This window comes from Eumetopias jubatus, unplaced genomic scaffold (assembly GCF_037043125.1).
Source record: "Eumetopias jubatus isolate StellerSeaLion01/CBP00866 unplaced genomic scaffold, mEumJub1_p1.0 scaffold_1, whole genome shotgun sequence".
NCBI classification, from domain to species: domain Eukaryota; kingdom Metazoa; phylum Chordata; class Mammalia; order Carnivora; family Otariidae; genus Eumetopias; species Eumetopias jubatus.
The window spans coordinates 211,671,149-211,685,800 of NW_028274807.1; the positions used below are offsets into that span (position 1 = coordinate 211,671,149).

A 14,652-nucleotide genomic window follows, 5' to 3' on the forward strand; every position below is an offset into this window, starting at 1 on the left:
TCCACTTATATAAGATGCCTACAATAGTCAATTTCACAGAGACAGAGAGTAGAATGGTGGGAGCCAGGAGCTGGGGGAGGGAAAGATGGGATTAGTGTTTAATGGGACAGAGTTTCAGTTTGGGAAGGTGGAAAAGTTCTAGAGTTGTATGGTAGTGATGGTTGTGAATGTACTTAATACCACTGATCTATACACTTAAAAATGGTTAAAGTGGAAAATTTTATGTTATTTTTCCACACACACACACACACAAAGATCTCCTGTCAGGAATAAGGGACATGTTGCTTCAAATGTTGGGTGCTTCTCAACCCTCGGCAATCAACCCCTATAGGGATCCGCCTCAGCAGGGTCATGCCTCCTTCCTGGGGCAGCCCACATCCGATAACTGTTTCATGTGGGGGTGTAAACGTTTGTACCTTTTGCCCTAATTCCAGCCAACTCTAAGAGATCATCTTAGCTCCAGAGCTCCCTGCTGGTTTTTGGAGGTCTTTGATGGACTTCAGCTTGGCTTGACTTTTTCCAGTGTTCCTCTTTGCTGCAAAGAATTTGTCAAACCATAAGATTGCCCTCACTTCTGACACCAGCCACAAGTTCAGGGGTCCCTAGATCCACTCTCACATCAGACCAGTTGGATACAAATTTGGGAACTTTTTCACATTTGATAATTTGCTAGAATGATTCAAACTGAGAGGACTGCCTTGATAATGCACTAGAATGACTCACAGAACTCAAGAAGCAGTATACTATGATTGCAGTTTTATTACAACAAAACAATACAAATTAGATTCAGACAAAAGATACACATAATGCAAGGTCTGGAACATCCCATATGTGAAGCTTCTTGTTGTCCTCTTTCCTTGGAATCCAGACCCATTACCTTTTCCTGGGACATATGTGTGACACTACTCAAAGACTGTTACCAGCCAGGTAGATCACCTGAGCTCCAGTGTCCAGAACTTTTATTGAGGCTTCATTATATAGATATGATTAGTTGAATTATGGCCTGCATGGTTGAACTCAGTTTTCAGTCTCCCTCCTGAGGTTGGGCTGATATCACTTTGCCCAAAGCTCCAACCCTTTAATCACATGGCTGGTTTTTTTCGCATGGCCAACCCCCATCCTGAGTCATTTCATGAGCATAAACGATCAGGTGTGGTCCATGAGGCCTTCCATGAATAATCAATAACTCCTATCACTAGGGGAAATTTCAAATGTTTAAATGTTACCTACTGGGAGCTGGGACCAAAGGCCATATCTCTCTTCAGGTGAGGCCAAATTCCTTACTACACATCTGCCCTTCCCCAGGTGTTTATTCCAGGAACACTGCCTCGTAAACATCCTGCGTGTTAATCATTGTCTAAGAGTCTGCACTGCAAGAAATTCAATGTGGGACACCCTGTTACTAATACAATTTATTTGAGAAAATTTTAAAGACATTTCCAAGGTAGTTGAAATGGTCCGCAATATTCTTTGAATTACAAACCCAACACTGAGCTCAGGAATGGGAAAATTCAAGGAAAGGAGAAGAGGAATGGGAGCATTCATTCATTCAATGCCTCCCTGGGGACAGCAGGGAGGTACCCATTGAAAAGTTTAAGGAATCTGGAAACCCAAACTCAGAGATGTTTGGAAATGCACTCAATAAACATATGGAGAAAATTTCAACCTTGCTAATAACCAAATAAATAATTTATCCATCAGTGTATATATTGTGTTTGGACATAAAATGTGATCAGAGAAACCGGGATCCTGGATTTATGTTCTATGAGGGCAAAGATTTTTGTCTATTTTTTTCCTCTTCACTGCTGCGTTCCAGATACCTACTGTAGCCTGGCACACCAAAGGTGCTTAGTAAATAGGAGCTAGCAACTGTTATTGATAAAATGCACTATTTCATAATCCTCATGCAACTATTCTGAATTGGTACTTAAAGTGGCCGCAGCACTAGAAATCCAAGCTGAGGTGCAGATTACTGCACTTTCCTATTAAGGAAAGTAAAAGGAGGGGATATGGAGAGTAGAACTGAGGATAACAGAGCAGTCAACATAAGAAGTTAAAGTACATAAGAAAAAGTACTGACAAGGCAATTCTGAGCAAAGTCACTTATGAAGGATGGGTGAGAAGCAAAACTCAATGTGATTAAGAGGCAGGATTTCTTTAGCCAATTGCTGCTATTCCTATCAGTTCAAAAACCCAGGACTAGTATTCCTATCACTGAACATAGGGTGTTCTCCCCAAAACGTTTTGTAGAGCCCTCTTGATGTCCCTGTTCCGTAGGCTGTAGATGAAGGGGTTCAGCATTGGGGTGACCATGGTGTACATCACCGAGGTGATCATGCCCCTCCAGGAAGATGCATCAGAACTGAGATACACACCAAGCCCTGTCCCATAGAATAAAGAAACCACAGACAGGTGAGATGCACAGGTAGAAAATGCCTTATACTTCCCATTAGCTGTTGGGATTCTCAGGATTGAGGAGGCAATTCGGGTATAGGAGAAAAGGATCCCGGAGAAGGGAACAATGCCAAGAAGGCTAGTTACCATATATAGCAGGATATGATTGACCAATGTGTCTGAGCAGGCAAGTGTGAGGGCCTTGGCAAGTTCACAGTAAAAGTGTGGAATTACCCAGTTGGTGCAGAAGGACAACCGTAATATCAACAGACTCTGGATCAGGGAGTATGACAAGCTGATGAGCCAGGACATGAGAACCAGGAGGCCACAGAGCCGTAGATTCATGATGACTGGGTAGTGCAAGGGGTGACAGATGGCCACAAACCGGTCATAGGCCATCACAGTGAGGAGAAAAGTGTCCATACCTCCAAAAACCATAAAAAAATACATCTGGGTGATGCAACCTGCATAGGTGATGGATTTGCTTTGTGTTTGGATGTTCACCAGCATCTTAGGGACTGTGGTGGAGACGAAACTGATGTCAGCAAAGGACAAGTTGGAGAGGAAGAAGTACATGGGGGTGTGGAGGCGGGAGTCCGAGCTGATGGCCAGGATGATGAGCAGGTTCCCGAGCACAGTGACCAGGTACATGGACAGGAATAGACCAAAGAGAAGGGGTTGATACACTGAGGCTTGGGAAAATCCCAGGAGTAAAAATTCTGTAACACTTGTTTGATTTCTTGGTTCCATGTTACCAACCCATCAGCTAGATGATTGAAGCAGGGAATGAACATGAAATAGGCATTGGATAGATTCTAGAGTCTCTCTATTACTTTTATTTCCTGAAGTGAAGCACTGGGCATAATAGCCTTAACATTATAACAGAATAATACATTCTGTTATTCATTACATGCAACATTTAATAATGTTGATCAACCCCTGTCCATCAGCCTCTGGGACACTCATTTATCCTCTTTATTTAGAATCATCAAATCTAAAAAGTTAAGAAGCACTTTGGACCTTAGCGATAAAGTGGTCCAAACTCACTCTAACACAAATGTGGAACAAGAGGTCTGGTGAACCTCAGTAACTTAATGTGGATTATCTGCCTTATCTGGGACCCAAAAAAAGGGTGAGATAACTATGTCTCAGAGGCGAGAAAATTTGAGAGTATCTCAAATATCTGGATAGACTATTTCAGGATGAGTAGAATGTAGGTTTACTCCTTAAGAAAAAGAAAGGAGGAAAAAGAAAATGTTTTTATCAAATAACAAACCACATGAACAAATTCTTAATGCTTAGTGTACCAGGAGCTATCAACATCCTGCAGGGCCAGGGCCAGATGCTTCCTGGACATTTGTTGCTTGACAAAATATCCTTCATCTGTGAAGTTAAGAATTGGTGAAAATGTCCAATGGAAACGTAGATATCAAGGTTTCAACCATTTTGGTACCATAAGATAAAATACTACAAAGGTCACAAGGAGAATTTTGAGTCACCCTCAATGGTGCTCTTTAAATATTGGGGGAAAGGACACCTGGGTGGTTCCGTCAGTTAAGCATCTGCCTTTGGCTCAGGTCACAATCCCAGGGTCCTGGGATTGAACCCTGCGTTGGGCTCCTTGTTCAGCGGGGAGCCTGCTTTTCCCTCTCTCTCTGCCTACAGCTCCCCTCCTTCTGTTCCTGCTCTGTCAAATAAATAAATAAATAAAATCTTAAAAAAAGTTTTCCACAAGAAAAAAATTTTTTGTAACTGTGTAGTGGCAGATGTTAACTAAACTTATTGTGGTGATAATATGTCAAATATTATATGTGCTAAATATATGTACATATATGTATATATAGAGAGAGATTTTATTTATTTATTTGACAGAGAGAAAGAGAGAGATTGAGCATAGGCAGGGGGAACGGCAGAAGGGAGAGAGAGAAGCAGGCTCCCCACTGAGCAGGGAGCCTGATGCGAGGCTTGATTCCAAGACACTTGGGATCATGACCTGAGCCGAAGGCAGACGCTTAACTGACTGAGCCACTCAGGGACCTCTATATGTGCAATATATGGAATCATTATGTTGTACACCTGAAACTAATATAATGTTACATGCCATTTTTTTAAAGGTTTTATTTATTTGACAGAGAGAGCACAAGCAGAGGGAGAGGGAGAAGCAGGCTCCCCACTGAGTAGGGAGCCCAACGCGGGGCTCGATCCCAGGACCCTGAGATCATGACCCGAGCTGAAGGCAGATGCTTAACCGACTGAGCCACCCAGGCATCCCTGTTACATGCCAATTTTATCTCAAAAAAAGAAAACCCACAAAAACCCAAAGCCGATAGTATTTCTGGAATGATAAAAATGATTATATCAGAGGCAAATTGTTTGACTGTGAATAACATCTTTGTTCTGACCCTTGGTAGGGTGAGCAGTTTGCAATCATCTCTGCTGGCTTCTGGTGAGAGGTATTCTAAGCAAATGGTCATGACTCATCTTTAAAGTATGATAGTTTGTAAAAGATTCCCTTGAATTCTAATAAGTGTGGCTTACTCTCTTGCATTCCAATCTGATTTGTTGAGCAGACTATCAGAGAGTGCACAGGAAATGCCCACAATTCTGGGTATTTCCTGGAGTATGCTGTGTGTGTTAACAACATCAACTGCATTAGAATCTAGGAAAACAATTTCATTTCTTACAGGTGCTGTATTATGATTCAAATGGGTCATAAAATAAGGAATAGCATTCATCTTAAGAAAGAGTTTCCCACACATTAGAAACATTTTATCTTAGGGCCAGAGGTTAGAAATTAGAGGTGGAGGATACAACCATTTGTCATTTACACTTTCTCCTTAATTTATGCACCAAATACATGTTTGTCTTCTGTTTCTAGTGTCTAGTGCAAGAAGGGCTTCTTTGGGACAGACTAAGTGTTAGCTGTTGGGGATACAAAGATTAATGATGTTGTTTTGTCCTGAGGAACCCCACCTTCCAGGGGTAGTGATGGATGCAGAAGCCTGACATTGTAATTCAGTGAATTAAATGCTAAGATAAAGGCAGTCTGCGAAGTGAAGTACAGAAAGGAACCCCAAATTCAGCCTGAAGTGATGGAGTCAGGGAGGCATTCCTGGAGGAAGAGATCCCTGGGCAAGGAGTTGTCTAGGTTGATGATTGAGTATGGGCTTTTCTGGTACAGAAGGCAGCAAGGGAAAAGGAAGCAAAAAGCAGCATGGGACAGGGTGCTCTTAGCAATTTGCTGAGGCACAAAGTGGGACATGGGAACAGTGAAGAATGAGGTTGGAGAGATGAACAGAGACTACATCTCTGGGAACCTTGAAAAAAATAATGGATAAAGGATAGGGGCTATTTAGGGACTGTGACCAAAGGAGTAACATGATCCATATCACAATTTTCCCTGGCACCTGGAGTGAAAGATACATTTAAAGCAGGCAAAACTAGGGTCAAAGGGAATGGGGTTGGGAATCCTCACATCATTAATGTTGAAGGGACCATGCCACTTATCTTAAGGAAGAGGAACAAAGGTGAGAAGAGGTGAAAAAGTTAATCCAATGTCTTGCTAATGACTCCATGTCCCTACTTAAGGATGAGACCTGATTCCCAGGTGCAATCAAGGGGAACTATGAGAAAGGGACATGTGAGTTTCAATGTCTCCCAGAATGTTCCAAGAGCAAAAGGGTAGAATGTCAAGAGGGGACTGGATGTTAGACTTTACTGTGCGCTTCCCTTTTCCTCCCTTATCCACCCTGCCCCTGTCTTTTTATATACTGTGGCCCTAGATACCAGGGAACACAGACTCTTCACTCTTGAAAATCTCTGTAAGAACCACAGATAAGGGTGAAGAAAGAGGAAGAAAGGTCTTTTTGAAGAAACAGAAGATGTTCCCCAACAAATGAAGGTGGCAAAGAAGGATTCAGAAAGGATTTGTCTAGGCTGAGTGAAGATGGAGGCTCTGGAGTTTTGGGGCCAGGTAGGAGAAAACAAATCAGTACTTAAAGTAAAAGACCTAAAAACCTAGCAGTACCTGGGGGCATCCATTTGTACAACTCCGACTGGTAACTGTGTCACTATACAGTGTGGTTCTAGAAAGTGCTATGGTATCCAAGAGTGGACTGGGTGCTTAGCCTCTTCTTCATCTTTATAATCTCCATCAACCACCCACCCAAATAACATGAGACCAAAGTAAAAGCTCACTCACAACAGCGACTTTGAACAAGTAGTGTGGCCATTCACCCTCCCAAGCAATTGGTCCCTAGAGCTCCTTCTGCTTAGACATCATAGGGTGTCCCTGCCATATGCTTAACCGTAGTCAATGCCCTTTCTACCCAACCACCTCTTTTCCCTGTTTCCCCACAGCACTTACTAGACTATACATGCTTGGCAATGCGGGCTCACCACAGGGGCCAACTGCCCTGAATCCTGTTCGCTCATGGAGGGCAATGAAGAAAGATTTGTTTCCCAAAAGAGAAGGGATACAGAGCCAGGCATGTAATACAGGGCCTGGCTGATTTCTCCTGGAGAAGGCATGAGTATCTTGAGAGTGGTACATGGGCCTTGGTGACTATATGTTGGTGTGTTACAGGTTTTGTGACCCTGGGGACTGAATCCCCTCGGAAGCTTGTTAGACAAATTGATCAATGGATTTTCCATTCCCTCAAAGGCAGAGACCACACAGGAGAAAGGGTCTCTGACCTGCCAATTCCTTATTCCTGGGAGAGTAACAGCGGGGCCAGTTGTGACTCCTCTCTCCTGGGTCCTTTTCTCTTGGAAGATCTCTCCAGTCTTTCTTAGATCTTCTCTTGGGGACAACTGACTTGTAGTATTCACATTAGGCACATGGCTGAGTAGTGAAGGGTCCCAGGAGTAACTAGGGTAATGGTTCTCAAACTTTAAGGTCATCTCAAAGATGACCTTGAGTACTTTTTTAAACAGATTTCTGAGCTTCATCTCCAAGTTTCTGTCTCAGTGGGTCTGGGTTTGGGTCTGATAATTTGGATTTTTCACAAGTTCCAAATTTTGCTGGTCTCTAGGACAATCTTTTGGAAACAGTTGCCCTAGGGCGATGTTTCAAAATGTAAGCTTTATCAAAAGTATCATCTGGGGCTATTGTTAATGTATAGCTTCCCACCTTATTCCAGACTTACCCAGTCAACATCTCCAGGGGAAGAGACTGAGAGTCCCCATGACCCCTATTCTGCATTTGGTAGTCCTTAGGAAAAATACTGAAGAGGTAAAGAGGGTGTCGGATAAGTGGATCTGAAAGATTTTGGTAGGGGCTTTGAATCTAGATGTGTCACTAATTAATTAATTAGTCAAATCTTTACTAAATGACTTAGGTCAAGTACTGTGTAAGATCCCAGAGTTAAATGGTAAATGAGAGGGGCGCCTGGGTGGCCCAATCAGTTAAGCCTCTGCCTTCAGCTCAGGTCATGATCCTAGAGTCCCAGGATCAAGCCCCATGTTGGGCTCCCTGCTTGGCGGGGAGTCTGCTTCTCCCTCTGCTCCTTCTCTCTCTGTCTCATTCTCTCCCTCTCAATTAAATAAATAAAATCTTTAAAAAAAATGGTAAATGAGGTACCATAATAAAAAAAGGTCACTGGCTAATGCCTTGAGAGAGGGGCAGCTGTGTTTTTCAAAGAACAATTTGGGTTGAAATAGCAAATCCTCTAATAGATGTTAGATAGACAATTTTTTTTTATTAAATCACATTAAAATTCTGAAAGTGAGAAAAAAACATGGTAGGCTTCTAAAACAACAAAGAATGTTGAAGAGATATCTGCACTCCCATGTTCATTGCAGCATTATTCACAGTAGCCAAGATATGGAAACAACCTAAGTGCCTGTCAAAGGATGAATGGATAAAGAAGATGTGGTATATATATATATATATATATATATATATATATATATGCATATACACATAATGAAATATTATTCATCCATGAGAAATAAAGACATCCAGCAATTTGCAACAACGTGGATGGACCTAGAGATATAATGTTAAGTAAAGTAAGTCAATCAGAGAAAGACAAATACCATTTGATTTCACTCATATGTGAACTTTAAGAAACAAAACAAATGAGCAAAGAAAAGAAACAGACAAGAAAACAGACTCTTTAAATACAGAGAACAAACTGGTGTTTGCCAGGGGGAGGTGGGTAAGGGAATGAGTGAAATAGATACAGGGGATTAAAAGTACACTTACCTTGGTTGGGTTGTTTTTTGTTTTGTTTTGTTTTTGTTTTTTTGCATTGTCTCTATTTTCTTATCTTTCATTTTTTAATTCCAGTGTAACTAATACACAGTGTTATATTAGTTTCAGGTGTACAATATAGTGATTCAACAGTTAAGAGTATACTTGATGAACACTGAGAAATGTGTAGAATTGCTGAATCATTCTATTGTACACCCGAAACTAATATAATGCTGTATGTTGATTATATTTGAATCTTAAAAATCTAAAAATAAAAAGAATTTAAGAACCGAACTCATAAAAACAGAGAAAAAAATGGTGGTTACCAGGGGCTAGGTGGTGAGGGGATAGGCTAGAGGTTATATAAGTTTGTGTACAAACTTGCAAAGAGTAGTAAATGAGTCCTAGAGACCTAATACACAGTAGAGTGAAATAGAGACAGCAATTCTGTATTATAATCATGAAACTTGCTAAGAGATTAGAACTTATTCCAGCCACTAAACAGAAATGATAATTATAGAAGAAGATAGCAGAAGGGGAAGAATGAAGGGGAGTAAGTCGGAGGGGGAGACGAACCATGAGAGACAATGGACTCTGAAAAACAAACTGAGGGTTCTAGAGGGGAGGGGGGTGGGGGGATGGGTTAGCCTGGTGATGGGTATTAAAGAGGGCACGTTCCGCGTGGAGCACTGGGTGTTATACACAAACAATGAATCATGGAACACTACATCACAAACTAATGATGTAATGTGTGGTGATTAACATAACAATAAAAAATTTTAAAAAGAAATGATAATTATATAACAGGATAGAGGTGCTAATTATTGCTACATTGGCAATCATATTAAAATATATAAATATTTAAAAATATATATATATTTATAAATGTATCAAATTAACCTGAATTGGGCAGCATCCAAGGAGCCCTAAGAAGCCATATAAAATGAAAGACTTTTTTAGGCAGAAGGGAGTAGGAATAAGGCAGACGTACTAGGCAAAAGAGCGGGTTGGTTATTGCAAGGTTACTTTCCCTGTAGGGGATGGCAGGGGTCCCACCAGGCAGGTCACCTAACTAGTGCTGATGAGGTGATTTTGACAGCTATTTTAAAATTCCATTTCTGGCTGGGACAGCTGATTAATTAAATCTCTGTTTGGTTATATGAGGCTTGGTGTAAGTGACTCCATTTTGGGCCTGTTGTCTTGTTTTTTAACAATATCAAAACAAAAAGTAAAAGTTGAAATACAGTTGAGTCATTTATGTCAAGGTGTTTTCAAATGGAGCTGGGAGGCCGTTAGGGAGATGGGCCTTATACTCCTCCTCTTGGGTAGAACCATGACTTGGCCAAATTGCAAAAATTCCAAAGATTACCTGAACACCTGTGACTTGTTAAAGTAATAGACTTTTGCTTAGTGATAGCCTTAGCCAAGATTAGCTTCTGCCGTCAACACCAATCAAAATTCTTTGTAAACAGCAAGCATTCTCTTTTGCTTTAAAAAAAAAACACTTTTTAAAGTGGTTTTTGACTTTTGCTTGGTAGTAGGACACTATTTGGGTTGCTACTAAAATCTGTGTAACCAAACTGCAATTCTTTGATCCCAAATACATGCTTTTACTTAATTATTGCCTCCTAACAATTTTAGGTTGACAAAAAAGATAGTAAATTCAATAGGAAGAAAATTATTTGATAATTTTTAACAGCTATTGCTGTAAGCCGTGGCGTGTACGTGGCAGGAGGGAGGGGATGCAGGCTCTCAAATTAGAAAAATAAGGATTTATCTTTAAAATGATAAACCATAATGATTTTTAAATGAGAGAAATGGTTAACTGAACATGGATGCATCAAGAAATGACAGTTAATGAACACGCAAGGGTCGCTGCTTTGAAACATGAGCTTTTATTTTTTATATTTGACAGAGAGAACACAAGCAGGCAGGGTGTGAGAGGGAGAAGCAGGCTTCCCGCTGAGCAGGGAGCCTGATATGGGACTCAATCCCAGGATCCTGGGATCATGACCTGAGCCCAAGGCAGATGCTTAACTGATTGAGCCACCCAGGCGTCCGAACCATGGGTTTTTAATAGCATTCTCATGATCAAACAATTGCATAAGATGAAAAAAGAGAGGTGTCACAAGCATTGTAAAGTAAAAGACAAATGTATCATTGTTCGTAGATAAGATTTTGGAGGTGGAGAGCCCTCAGACCTTTGAAGATGCAGCCCTGTGTGGGTCCTTCATCAAGCATTTCAACAAATCACCTCAGGCGATTGTTTTCAAATTTTAGCAAAGATTCACCTGTGTGGCTTATTAAATGCAAATGGTTGGGCCTGACCCTGGAGTTTCTGATTTAGTAGATCTGGGACAAAGGTCAAGAATTTGCATGTCTTACAAACTGATCTGGAGATGCTTGAGAAACACTGCTCTTTTCTGTGTCCCTAATGCTCTGGTCTAATAAAAGTTTTTCTCCACTGTTTACAGCCCCTCCACCCGACCCCACCCTGAGCATTTACTAGGATACACTAGCTCTTTCAGATGGCATCAGGGAAACCCCTGGTTGCCCTGGCTCTTTCTAGTACAGTGACTTTCTCCCAGAAATTTCAAGGAGATGATCCAGGCAGGGAATTCATCACCCATATCTCTGGGAGGCCCAACATGATCTGCCTTGGAGACACCCAGAGCTTACTCAAAGTTTCCAGGAACTTGAAGGCTGAATTCTCAGAGCACCTCATTAAATAAATTGTTCTATTGTCATTGTACTTTTTAAACAATTAAGATCGGGAGAATAATAGAAATGAAACTTTCTCCGTCTTCTGCTTACCTGAAAATAGCTCTGCAGAGAGGCAAATTTTTTTCTTCCATTTATTCCTTCTTTACTTGGTACATCCAAACATGTGCAGTCAATAAGATCATGCTCCTGGAGATTAAAAAAGCTTTATCTTGGGGCGCCTGGGTGGCTCAATCGTTAAGCGTCTGCCTTCAGCTCAGGTCGTGATCCCAGGGTCCTGGGGTCGAGCCCCGCATCGGTCTCCCTGCTCAGCGGGAAGCCTGCTTCTCCCTCTCCCACTCCCCCTGCTTGTGTTCACTCTCTCGCTGTGTCTCTCTCTGTCAAATAAATAAATAAATAAAATCCTTAAAAAAAAAAAAAGTAGGATAGAAACGCCATGTCAGCTAGCCAGGTTATAGTGCAACTCAATCTCACTCTATTCTTTTGAGAAGTGGGGTGAATGAGAGGAAATGTCTCCAGGACATTTTTTCAAGATGATGTAAAGTCAAACATGTAAAGGAGGAAACAGGCACAGTTCTGATATGGTAAACACTTTGGTGTGACCATGTATGATTTCATTCTATTTCTTGTGGGGAAAACAAGCACACAAACAAATGAAGGTGAAGAACATCAATGTTTTATTTTATTTTATTTATTTATTTTTTAGTAGATTTTTTTTTTATTTGAGAGAGAGAGAATGAGATAGAGAGAGCATGGGGGCGGGGGAGGGTCTGAGGGAGAAGCAGACTCACTGCTGAGCAGGGAGCCTGATGCAGGACTCGATCACAGGACTCCAGGATCATGACCTGAGCCGAAGGCAGTCACTTAACCAACTGAGCCACCCAGGCGCCCTTATTTATTTATTTTTAAAAGATTTTATTTATTTATTTGACAGAGAGAGACATAGTGAGAGCAGGAACACAAGCAGGGGGAGCAGGAGAGGGAGAAGCAGTCTTCCCGCTGAGCAGGGAGCCCGATGCGGGGCTCAATCCCAGGACCCTGGGATCATGACCTGAGCCGAAGGCAGACGCTTAACGACTGAGCCACCCAGGCTCCCGAAGAACATCAATGTTTTAGAGGATAATTTTGGGGGCAACCACAGCAGCACTTGATATAAGTACTTTAAGCCTAAAGTTAGAAATCTTAAGAATGACTGCAAGAAAGCTGGCCAAACATGGAATTTTGTGGACAGCATATAGAGAAGAAAAGTAAAAAGGGACTATGGAGGGAGTTGTTGAGGAGAGACTAATACAAAAACAAATAAAAGGAAAGTCATGGATGCTTTGGGAATTGGATAAATCAAACATGTCTATTAGAGGAGAAAAAAACAGATTTAAGTTCACATTTGCCTTTGCGGCCTGCAATGTCCACTTGGTTCTGAGGCCAGTGGCCCATCATGGACACAAGGCTACTCTACTGAGGAGCCTTCGCAGGGCTCCCTTCACATCCTTGTTCCTCAGGCTGTAGATGAAGGGGTTCAGCATGGGGGTGACCACAGTGTACATCACTGAGGCAACCAAGCTTCTCTGGGGAGAATGGGTCACAGCAGATGTGAGGTAGACCCCAGGCTTGTGCCATAAAACAAAGAGACCATAGAGAGATGAGACCCACAAGTGGAAAATGCTTTATACTTGCCCTCAGAGGAGGACATCCTCATTAAGGAGGAGACAATCTGAGAGTAAGAAAAGAGGATCCCAGTGAGAGGAAACATGCACAGCAGGGCAGTGGCAACATACAAGCATATGTTATTGATGAGGGTGTCCGAGCAGGCCACCTTGAGAATCTGAGCCAGTTCACAGAAGAAATGTGGAAGTTCCGTGCCTGGGCAGAAGGTCAGCTGCCCCACCAGTAGAATATGAATCAGGGAAACCCAGAAAATGGTGAGCCAACCAACAAATCAGAACCAGGAGGACACAGAGGCGTGGGTTCGTGATGACTGTGTAATGGAGGGGGTGGCAGATAGCCACAAATCTGTCATAGGCCATCACCGTCAAGAGGAAATCATCCATTCCAGCAAAATCCATAAAAAAATACACCTGAGTGATGCATCCTGTATAGGAGATGTCTTTGCTGTGTGCCTGGATGTTCAGCAGCATCTTGGGGATGGTGGTGGAGGTGAAGCAGATGTCTACAAAGGACAGGTTGGAGAGGAAGAAGTACATGGGGGTGTGGAGGTGGGAGTCAGACCCGACTGCCAGGATGATGAGCAGGTTTCCCAGCACCGTGACCAGATACATGGGCAGAAACAAGCCAAAGAGGAGAGGCTGCAGTTCTCGATCTTCTAAGAGGCCCAGAAGGAGGAATACTGATACTTCTGTCTGGTTTCCTCCTCCCATGTAGCTGGTGTGTTTGCTGGAGAAGGAGGCAAAACAACCTTCAATGAACGGCCAGCTGGCACCTCCTAGTATTCACCTTTGATCCCATTTTGCATGGGCATCCTTTACCCTCCATGAGTCCTTCCAATGCCAGTGATCCACTCATTGAGGTGGTAGTCCATTTCCATTTTAAATGTGCATAATCATTTAGACTGTCTTTAACTTAGCAGAGATCTTTCTCTTTTATCTGCTACTCACTGGTTCTAATTCTTCTGTTCAAATCTATGGATATAAACTGATTTCTTCTTTGATATGATCTTCCAAAGTAATTGAAGACATTTAAGGTCTTTTCTTTGGTAACTTCCTTTATTCTAATAACCCTATCATAGTGATTAAGATAGGTTTTCAACTCAAACAACCTTCACTCTGTGACCTGATGTATCCTACTGATGTCACAGTTAACTCTCAAAGTGTCCTTTTTTCCCCTAAAAAATGTGGTTACTGCTATTACCTTCTTTATAATGATTCAAAATGCTATTGTGCACAGTAGGATGTCGATAAATAATAACTATTTTTATTAATGTATTCCTTTTATGACAATTATTTTTTGATATTTAACTGTCCCAAAATACAGTATTCTAGAACTGTGATTTAAAAAAAGGGATCTTGAGTCAGACTTTCTAGAATAAAAATTTGGTCTACCAACTTACTCTCTGTGTGACCCTAACAAAATTAGTTAATCTCTTGTAGCTGCAGATACCTTACCTCCACAATGGGAGTAGTAAATATTCCCTACATTGCAAGCCTGGTGAGTGAATTAAATGAGATGATGAATGTAATGTTTCTAGTGTGGTTCTTGTGACATACAAAGGACACTTGACAAATGTGAGCTTCTGTTCTTACCATCACAAAATTTTTGTCTTGGATGGCTGTCATTTATCAATATTCTACTTAAACTGGGGCAGCCATCAAAGATGGAATTCTGAT

The 14,652-nt window shown here is 41.6% G+C and overlaps 2 protein-coding genes across 2 annotated transcripts; both read right to left on the bottom strand.

Moving 5' to 3' along the window:
• Positions 1-2,211: 2,211 nt before the first annotated feature.
• Positions 2,212-3,144, bottom strand: LOC114197729 (olfactory receptor 7C1-like). Its single transcript, XM_028088863.2, has one exon. It carries the CDS (start codon positions 3,142-3,144, stop codon positions 2,212-2,214), a length of 933 nt encoding a protein of 310 aa, XP_027944664.1.
• A 9,600-nt stretch (positions 3,145-12,744) lies between these two features.
• LOC114197741 (olfactory receptor 7D4-like) lies at positions 12,745-13,686 on the bottom strand. Its single transcript, XM_028088881.2, is given in 3 exon segments — positions 12,745-12,917; positions 12,920-13,244; positions 13,246-13,686. Coding segments are annotated over 3 exon segments (939 nt in total).
• Between the last annotated feature and the right edge of the window lie 966 nt (positions 13,687-14,652).